General features: G+C 33.8%; 2 protein-coding genes across 3 annotated transcripts in view; both read left to right on the forward strand.

The window, feature by feature from the left end:
- Positions 1-4792, forward strand: part of LOC115237752 (fatty acyl-CoA reductase wat-like) — a 7227-nt gene extending 2435 nt beyond the window's left edge. Inside the window, exons 2-11 of one of the 2 annotated variants that reach the window (XM_029810996.1) lie at positions 1259-1392; positions 2057-2196; positions 2265-2387; positions 2618-2743; positions 2844-2989; positions 3123-3232; positions 3329-3524; positions 3897-4136; positions 4261-4518; positions 4622-4792. In XM_029810996.1, coding sequence (XP_029666856.1) covers positions 2080-2196; positions 2265-2387; positions 2618-2743; positions 2844-2989; positions 3123-3232; positions 3329-3524; positions 3897-4136; positions 4261-4518; positions 4622-4712 — 1407 coding nt within the window. In that variant the 5' untranslated portion in view covers positions 1259-1392; positions 2057-2079 and the 3' untranslated portion in view covers positions 4713-4792. The remainder of the gene's footprint in view (positions 1-1258; positions 1393-2056; positions 2197-2264; positions 2388-2617; positions 2744-2843; positions 2990-3122; positions 3233-3328; positions 3525-3896; positions 4137-4260; positions 4519-4621) is intronic. The other variant, XM_029810995.1, reaches the window with a different exon arrangement.
- A 3108-nt stretch (positions 4793-7900) lies between these two features.
- Positions 7901-10491, forward strand: part of LOC115237726 (beta-1,3-galactosyltransferase 5-like) — a 9580-nt gene continuing 6989 nt past the window's right edge. Inside the window, exons 1-2 of the mRNA XM_029810962.1 lie at positions 7901-8491; positions 8828-9928. Coding sequence (XP_029666822.1) covers positions 8359-8491; positions 8828-9928 — 1234 coding nt within the window. The 5' untranslated portion in view covers positions 7901-8358. The remainder of the gene's footprint in view (positions 8492-8827; positions 9929-10491) is intronic.

Raw genomic sequence — 10491 nt, forward strand, 5'->3', positions numbered from 1 at the left:
ATGTTAACGGTGGAATTTTTGAAAATTTATTATAATCTGTAAAAAATGTATCACTTGAACAATAAATATTAGAAATAGTACGTAGTATTTCTTTCTTGTCAGTAATTTTGCAACTGTACATTCAAGTCGCTCTATCTCGGAAACCGTGGGGAATAGGACATATATTCATATGAACATTTTTGCTTAAAATGACCGATACGATCACCTCCCAGAATATTGACTTTTTCTCCTGGAATAGCCTGTATATATCATTATACGTTTTATTTAAAAAACCAGTTTTTTAATTAGGTAAAAAATCCGGTTTTCAATAACGCAAAAAATCCAGTTTTCAAATCAGATTTGCGAGGGTCAACTAGTTTTTATATCGCTAAACTTTCGTCTCTTTGATCTATTATATGTCTTTGCATATCGTTCTTATTTAATATATTTGAAGACATTGTATATAACCAGATAAGAAAGAGGAAAAAAGAAATCTATTCTGCGAATATAGACTGATTATTGTAATAAATTATTTATGATTTGCAAGGTATGTCGTATAAACAGTAATTATTAATGCATTATCATTGTCATCGACCACTGTTGGCTAATAGCAAGATATCTTTTTAATTTTTTTTTTTTTTGCTTTATTAGAATATTTATCTTTGAAAGAATAATATATTGATCACCTTAAACTATTTTAAATAAATCTTTAATTGGTTTTATTATTTTCTACATGACCATGAGGTAGGCAATGTAGAATTCTAATCACACTCACAATAATTAACGACTTGGGATCAGCTTTAACAGTTTTTTAAATACTGTCTCTGAATCATTCTAATTTTTTCTTTATAAATAATCCAATTATTACACACTGCAAGTTTTTTCTATATATATGTTGATGATTTGCAAATCTATTTCTATACCGCAGTTAAGTATACAATTATAGAATTGATCAATAAAAATGTAGCTGTTGTTAATGACTGGGTTTCTAATAACTATTTTTTAATTAAAGTTAAAAAAATAAAAACAATGTAATCGGCACTTCTATAATGCAAATAATTTGCCTGCGATCTTGACAAGAAACCAGTTATAATAGCTTTTAATTCTCACCAATCAGATTTACAAGAAAGAGTAAAAATTTCGGACCACAACGTAAAAATTTCGAATTATCTTCATTACTTAGATTTCAATTGAATTTCGCTAAAAAGGTGTCGACTATATTTTTTAGACTGCTTACTCTGTCAACTGCTTTCGAGTGATAATACAATCTTTTCAATAGATTTAAACATTTATCCGCTTATGAGAGACTCCAGCGAGGCACTTCTTCTCTAGAGGTTGGAAGTCTCATTATCCCGAAGAGTAATTTATCAAAAATCCTTTAAAAAGCATCCTCTCTGTTCAACTAGTTACCCTGTGAGTCCATTGAATCGCCCTCCATTAAATCATTTAAAAGAAACTTTGCAATACATATCTTAAATGTTAAACCGGTAAAAGCTGGCAGCTTATACGCTTTTATCTGCTTCTGTGCTTTTAGCTCAATTTTATCATATTATCATTCTAATATATTTATCTTTATTTTATTTTTTGTTTACTATATTTTGGTTTTTAATTTATATTTTTGGATTTTGATTTATATTTTATTCTTCATCTTGCTACTATTTTTTATTACTATAATTTTTTTCTTGTGTCTCCTATATTCCCAATTTATTATTATTTTATTTTATTATATACTTTTTGTACTATGCATTTTCTTAGAAAAACTTTTGAAACAGAAAAAGCTATTATTATACTATTACAAGTTCTCAAGTTTAAAATCTCTCGACATTTAATATATTAATTAATTTAAAGTTAATTTCCAATTGATAAATACAAAAATAAATTTTAAATATTAGTTTGCTTTAACAATAATATACATTCAGTTTTAAAGAACTTATTAATTATTATATATTTGTGTTATATAAATAATAAATTCTTATTAATACTGAAATATTTTTTTACAAAATTCTTTGTATAATCTTTCTGGTTACTGTAATTTATATTACTTATGCTAGCTTAATTTTTCTATTTTCTTCTATAGGTAGTACCGGATTTCTCGGAAAGATGTTAATTGAAAAATTGTTACGAAGTTGTCCCGATATTTCTAAAATATATCTATTGATACGTTCGAAGAAAGATGAATGCCCTAAAAGCCGACTAGATGATATATTTGAAAAACCGGTGAGTATCTAAAAAGTAGTAAAATAATGTATTTGTGAAACGTTGTTACATGAATTTATAATCTGCAGTTGTACAACCGATTAAAAGAAGAAATGCCCAATTTTCGCAAAAAAGTCGTGCCGATTATAGGCGATTTTAATGTCGAAAATTTAGGACTGTCCGAAAATGATAAAAATATGTTGATACGTAAGGTAAGTAATTTAAATTTCTCTTATTCTTCCTTGCATTTGTATAATTATATTATTAGAGCGCAAGAAAAATTATTGTATATTTAAGAAATATATATTCCATATAAGTTTAAGTTTTAATTATTAAGACAGTTAAAAATAGCTCCCTCTTTCTATTGTATTTGAGATTTTACAAATATTAATATTATGGTACATTGGAAAATCATTCTTGTTATATTTACTTTATATTTCAGGTGTCCATAATTTTCCACTTGGCGGCGACTGTACGTTTCGATGAGGAAATAAAAACTTCTGTGATAATAAACGTTATTGCTACCAACGTCATTCTAGACATGGCTAAACATATGCTAAACTTAAAGGTAATTTTTTTTAATAATTAGTGTTGTAAAATGATTGAAAAACATTATGAATTTTCATGAATTTAGAAAAAATTATAAAAGAAACATTGACGTTTTGCAGTCACTTATTCACGTATCGACCTTGTACGCAAATTGCCATGTGAAACATATCGAGGAACGTTTTTACACGTATCCTATTGATCACAGGAATCTTATCACACTCATACATACTTCATCCGAAAACATAATCCATGAAAAGTTAGCTAAGTGTGTATTCCTTTAGTTTTCGATATATAATAAATAAGTCATAATTAATAAATATAATAAATTTTCTATATAAAAAATAAATGTTTGTAATAAATTAAAATTATTATAATATAATAAATTATTGTTTCGATAGAATCGCTTCATCATGGCCGAACACATATACATTTACAAAAGCTATGGCGGAAACACTTGTCAGAGACGAAGGCAGAGACTTACCGATCGGGATATTTCGACCTGCGATAGGTGAGAAAATAAAACTTTAAGGTGATAACATTAAGCCGCAAAAATATTACTGTTAATCGGAAGTTTCTGCGAAAAAATAATAAATATTCTTTTCAGTTATATCTAGCGCTAGAGAACCGATCATTGGATGGGGCGAAAATTTGTATGGACCAGTTGGAAGTACACTATCTGTCTTACTCGGTTTGTCGAGATTTCAATGGTGCGATCCCGATAGTCAGGCAAATTTGGTGCCTGTTGATTTTACTGTAAACGCTTTAATTGTTAGTGCATGGGATGTCTCTAATCAATGCAGGTATGATCAAATATCATCAAGAAACGGTATATTTTATGAAGATGATAAATTCACATATTTTATTTTCACCATAAGAAGTTTTGATATTAATTACTGTTATTAGATATTAAATATTGGCATCAATCTCAGTCCCAACCTAACTCTTTAATTTTACTCTCAAAAAATCAGAAATTATTTTATATAATTCATGTGATCATTATTATGCGTTACATTTGTGTATCATTTTAACGCTCGTGATAGATTGGCATCACACATGAACGATAAAATAATCAACTTTTTATGTAAAATATATTGATAATATTAAATAAAAAAATTTGCATGGCTTGTGGTTGATGAGCGATTTTTAAGAAGCACGTTTTAATTTTTATATAGGAGAGGCAAAGATATGTTAATTTACAATTATATATCGGCGGCTAATTCGCCGACATGGAGCGAATACATCAATAAAATAATCTGCATAAATCAGAAATATCCCTTGAAGAATTCCATATGGTTACCATTCATTTTTTTAATACCACGAGAAATACCATATACAATTTGCATTTGGTTAGGTCATTTGCTTCCAGCTTTTCTCATAGACGGTGTAAGGATATGCACGGGCCGTCGTCCGAGGTATTGTAGAAACATAAATGAATATTGATTATTCGATTACGTACATCTAATAGTTTATCTAGAAACTGAACAAAGTTACTTCTATAAAACACAAGGAATCGTAATAACTTTATATATACTTCAGAATGTGGAAATTATATGGTAAAATTCATAAAGCTATCAAATCAGTTGCATATTTTTCGATCAATACATGGTATTACACCAATGATAATGTTCAAACGATGTGGAACCTGTTGAATAAAGAGGATCAACAATTATTTCAATTCAACATGAAGGATTTTGACTGGTCCAAATATCTCACTGATTTTCACAAAGGCATACGTCTTTATTTATTAAATGAAGATGATAGTAATTTGGAAACCAGTCGTACCAATTATAAAAGGTAAGAAATGTCTCTCTTTAACTTGTATTAGAGCGAATTATTTAATATAAAGTTTTTAATATAAAAATTAAATTTAAATTAAGAACAAAATCATGAATTTCAGGCTTTATTGGACACATCAAATATTTAAAACTGTGTTTATTTTTGCCACTCTTTGGGTTATCTGGAACATATTCATCAAAATATTTGCATAATTGTTCCATGTTTCTTTAATATGTTTCTCTAATATGTTTCAATTTATTAATGCTATATTAGTAAGTATATTTTTATTTTATATGCTTGCCGAGAAGTTTAGATATTTTGTCCATATATCAACTTATTTTCTTGAAATATTTATTTTAAATAAAAATAGTTAAAGCAAGAGTTATCTTTTTAAATAGATATATCTTGCGATAAGACTATTTTTTTTTTATTAAACACATTTTTTTAATGCTTAATTATTTTATTGTGAAAATTACAGGAAAAAGATAATATGAATAAAATATAGTATATAAAATAGTATCTTATAATAAAATAGTATCTTATTTTGCGTTTTACATTTGTTTCATTTTTGTATTGTCATTATAATAAATGTTTAAAAAGTGCAATCATCTTTTATATATTTAAAAAATTGTTTTCTCATTTTTGTTAGAGAATATATTCACAAAAAGACTTGCATCTAATGTAGGGAACTTTATAAAAGTGTAAGCAAGCGTAACAAGTATTTGATAAATTAATAACTATTAGAAGCGCGATAATACAACAAAGGTGTAAGAAATATTATCAATTATAGATAATGTTATATAGATAATGTAAATAATATTATCAAAACTAGATAAAGTTAGAGAAATAAATTAGAGTATAAAAAATGTTTCGGATATAATGGGGGGAGGGGAGGGGCACCACGTTTTATATATTTAGCGTTTCTGAATGCGAAAGGTCGTCACGGCGGTCATCACGGCTATCAGTCCCGCTGTGTCCCTGTTTTAGTTGACTTGAATGCCACGCAAAACTTTGTCAGGATTTGAAAACATTCGTGATCTACCCCGAGAACGGGGATTACACTATTTGCGATGTCAAAGAGTCAGCAGCCACTCATCAGGAATTCTGGCGCCACGCCAATCGCGGAAAAATAGGTTATCGATCAACCCCCTCAGTCTTGAGTAATAACTACAGGGCCTCCTCTTCCTCCCAAATCCAAAAGGAGATAGGGAGAGAAGGGGTTAGAGATCCGCGTCTAAGAAGTGGAAATCTCGCGCACGTAACCGAGGCTACCCTTGTCGCGATAAGCGTCATTAAGTATATATACAGTCATGTACGAAAAGCTAAAACCGTGTCAAGTTTTTTAACTCCTTCAATTTTATATATACATATTGTATATATACACTATATATGTATATGTGTATGTATGTATGTATTATCTTATATATAATTCTACAGTTTGTTACATTATTGTTATTATTATGAAGTTTAATAAATAATATAATGAGAATATTTTACATTAAGTTAAAATTACAAAAAAGTAAACAGCGAGAAAAAAATAATATTTATAACTTAATATACAAATAAAAAATCATATATTGATTTAAACAAAGTAAAACTATTAATCGTTAAAATACGAAAATATATTGTAAGGGGGATATTATTATTAAGAATATATTTTTGTTACTTTTTTAATACTTACAGATCGCAATAAAACAAAAACTCTAACAATAAGTCAGCGAGAATTCCTATTACTTTTGGGTAACTAAACAAGTTTAGTGTATAGCTGTTTTGCTCGTGACAGAGATACGCGGTACTCGAGATAATTTGTGCAGTGATTAAACTAAACGGAGTATCTTGCAAGTCAAGTAACTGTGTACACCTTTATATAATCTGTGTACCAGCGTTTATTAATAATTCAGGGTCGTAGAGAAAATGCATCGCCCAGGAAAATCACTGCTTCGTCTTATGGGATTAAGTGAGAGAAGGGCATGTTTACTCTTATATTATCGCACAGTGTTTCTAGAAGGTCTATCGCAATTTTCCACCAAGCTCATGATATTCGTTAACTTTATTTCCTGATAAAATGCATTCCTCAATTTATTTCCTGATAAAATGCGTTCTACTTATGGCTGAGGGCAGGGCTCGTTCAACTTGTAGTATAAAAAAAATACCAAGCGAACTATGTAAAACTGGATATATGTCCGAAATATGCCCAGCACTTCGTGGTATCGAGCGACTAGCTCGAATAGAAAATAATTTTTTATGTAACTCAAAAAATAGTTTTAACAAATATATATTGTACTATTCAGGCTTGATAAATTGTTGTACTCTATCATTTAATTACTTTAAAATCCGTCGAACTTCTTGAAATAGTTAAGAGATTTACTTGTCTCTGGTTTTACAATTATTAAATTTTTATTATCGATTTTAATTTTTATTTATTTATTAAGCCTAAATTTTAAGCATAAATTTTAAGCAAAATGTAATAACATTTAACTATCATTTCAGAAACATATTCGTTTTGTTCTTTTATTTTCATCTCCTTTAATAATATGAGATATTGTTAAATTATCGATCAGACATTCTATATATAGATTTCCTTACCTCTCACATTAATCAAGTTAACATAATATATAGTTGCAGGGATTACCAATTCATCGTAATCATTGTTAAATAATCTTGTTATTTTTCGCGTTACATAAGAATCGATGAATGTTTTGCGGACAATTCCGTTATCGACAGTTTACTCATTTTCTAATTTTAAAACTGTCAAGGATCAGCCACTGGTATACGAGAAGAATATGCTTTTAAAGCGACGATAAGCGGAAATACGTTTGAAGCACGTAACGGCGATACATCTATTATGCGGCCTGATGCTGTTAAACATTCACAGCGTTTTGCAAGGCTTCTACCGCGCATCTACCGGATATATGCTGATAAACGACACTCCCCAAAAGAAGATACGCATACAAAGTGACTCGACATTGTCGACGGACAATGTAATGCCAGATTCTTCGTCAAATTTTCAAAGCCAAATTTTTTACAGAAAATGTAAAAAGAAAGCTATTCTCTCTTTCAGCGCGTGATTAAATTTTTAATATTAACTATACATATATATTGCAAAAACACATTTGAAATCTAATTTCTCCGCAAGATTTAGATTATACGAAAAATTAACTGAGAAATTTGATTTCAAATCAATACCTGCGTTTGATTGAACACACACTCGCTCATACACGTGTTCGGTTTGAATCAGCTGACGAGCTGTCAAATTGCATTTGCACCTTGCACCGCATTTTCCGATGGGTGGCATCATCTAGTGTCGGCGGAGGAGACTAAATAGCTTCGCTCTGACGGTAAAGAATAGGAAGGGACAATCGTCGATAACTCCAACGACGAAGCGTTGACGACGTCGATACTCGATGATCTTGTCGAGCACGTCGAAGTCGAAGCCGCGGCCGAGGAAACGGTCGGCAGAAGCGAACTCTCTCATCGGGCACGCTTCGAGACCGTCGATGACGGTGACGTGCGAATGCAGCGGCCGCTTTGACGACGTATAATGTAACACCGAAGCGCGTTTTCTCGGTCGTCGGAAGCAGGACAGTGACGCGCGCGCGGGGCCAGGGTCTCGTCCGCGATCCCTTGGAGTGAGGGAACGGGCGAACAACACGAACGACGGCAAGTGGGGCCCCACGCACAGTATGGGCATAACCTGTCGGACGACGGTACGTTGCAGCGCACCGATCCATCGCGGTGGAGCCCACGACGGAGCGACTACGGCCGTCAGGTCGTCCGCCGCACGGTATACACCATGATGATATAATCTCCGGCGACGATCGCGTTGAGAGAGAAGAGTGACCAGAACAAGTGTCCGTCATGTTTCACTATTTGCATCTCAGGAGTCGTTTTCTGCAGACCCTGATCCTCGCGTTGATCGGCCTGACCTTCTATGCATATTACCGTACCACCGTTTATGATGTTCACCAATACAATTTGCCACGGAACACCAGTGAGTATTTGTAATGAGAGAATCGTATTGCGATGATCTTTAATGTTGCTTTGACTTTAAATGAATAATTAATTTAATGATTAAAGGAAATTAACTTAAGGTAACATATATGAGATTCTGTATCAATTATTGATACATTATTTCTGTAAGCAATTATTCATATATCTACAAGTTTGAATTGTTTAGAAATTCTTACATTTTTTTTATTTTTGTCAAAGAATATTCAAAGAACATTAACATTTATTTAAGATTTTAAGATTCTCCAAACTAATTAATGTTTTGAAATATTTAATATAAATTCTTCTCTCTCAAATCAATGACTGCTCAAAATTTCAGGTTTCTCTGTGTATCAAGAAGGCCTCCATGTGCATACAAATCTCAGTGTGGACACACGACTGACAGCAGCGGCGTCCAGAAACTCCAACTCGGACAACGTGTCTCTGAGTCCGTATGCAGTGCACAACGCGAGCAACAACTCCGCGATCGTTATCACGACGCTGTCAACATCCTCCAGCGCCCAGTCCTCCGCGTCGTCTTCCGCGAGCACATCGATCAGCTCGAAACAAAGCGCGAACGAGAAGTTTCAGGTGGCAAAAGTTGCCAATGCGACCAAGTTAGCGCCGATTGCGATCCGCAATGATTCGGCACGCGCCATATACGAGATCGGGCACACGGTGCCAATCCCTGAGCGCTGTCCAAATCTTGGCAAAGAAATGGAGCTGGTGGTGATCGTGATGTCCGCCCCGACGCATCTCGAGGCGCGAACGGCAATCCGACAGACTTGGGGACACTTTGGCCAGCGCCGAGACATGAGCGTACTCTTCATGCTCGGCACTACTCTGGATTCTAAAGTGGAGGCGATCCTGCGAAAGGAGCAGAACATGTACAGTGATGTGATACGCGGTCGCTTTCTCGACTCGTACTCGAATCTCACGCTCAAGACCATCTCGACATTGGAATGGGTGGACACTTATTGTTCCAAGGTGAAGTACTTGTTGAAGACTGACGACGACATGTTCATTAATGTGCCGCGATTGCTGGCATTCATTAACAAACATGCAAAGGACCGTAACGTGATATTTGGCCGACTCGCTAGAAAGTGGAAGCCGATTCGGAATCGCAAAAGCAAGTACTATGTGTCGCAGACGCAATTTCAGCAATCGGTCTTCCCAGACTTCACCACTGGGCCGGCATACCTGCTGTCGAGCGACACGGTGCGCCATTTATACGACGCCGCTTTAGACCAGACGTACCTGAAGCTGGAAGACGTGTTCACTACGGGCATTGTCGCGCACAAGCTTGGTATCAAGCGCTCGCATGCCAATGAGTTCCTGAACAAGCGGATACAGTACACCGCCTGCAACATCCAGCGCGGCATCAGCATACACATGGTCAAATACAGCGAGCAGTTCGATCTCTGGAAGAAGCTGCTCGACGGTAAGAGCAAGTGCAAGTGATAACTACTAGCGAGGCCAAAGACGACGAAGGTCCTACGCTTGACCCTGGCGAACCAAATGGTACGATCGTTACCGCCTTAATGCGATTCGAGTGCCCGGTTAAACGCCGACCGGCTGTGACCAGCCGTCGTTTCACCTCATATACGTAGTCATACACGCGCGTGAACACACATATACATTCGGCTCAAACGCGGAGATAAACTCGGTGACACGCGTATAAACTATAGTCGGAGATTGTATGCCGTGGCACGAGAAACCTGAAGATTTCGCCGCTTAGATTTTTACACGATGCACCAAACATCTCACGATTCAGACTTTTCTCACAGGAATCGAGAACGAAAGTGGTGACCTTTATCTCGAATAAATTTGCTGTAAGATCTGTAATTTACATATCTTTTAAAAATTCCAAAAAATATTTTATTTTATCGCGCGTAGAATTAATTATAAAATTATATTTTGTAATATAAAAATATTTTTTATTTTCGCGAAAAAAGGGGAATTGTCTCTTTCTCTCTCTCTCTCTCTCTCTCTCTCTCTCTCTCT

Source organism: Formica exsecta, unplaced genomic scaffold (genome assembly GCF_003651465.1).
Source record: "Formica exsecta isolate Colony F162 unplaced genomic scaffold, ASM365146v1 scaffold308, whole genome shotgun sequence".
Lineage (NCBI taxonomy): Eukaryota > Metazoa > Arthropoda > Insecta > Hymenoptera > Formicidae > Formica > Formica exsecta.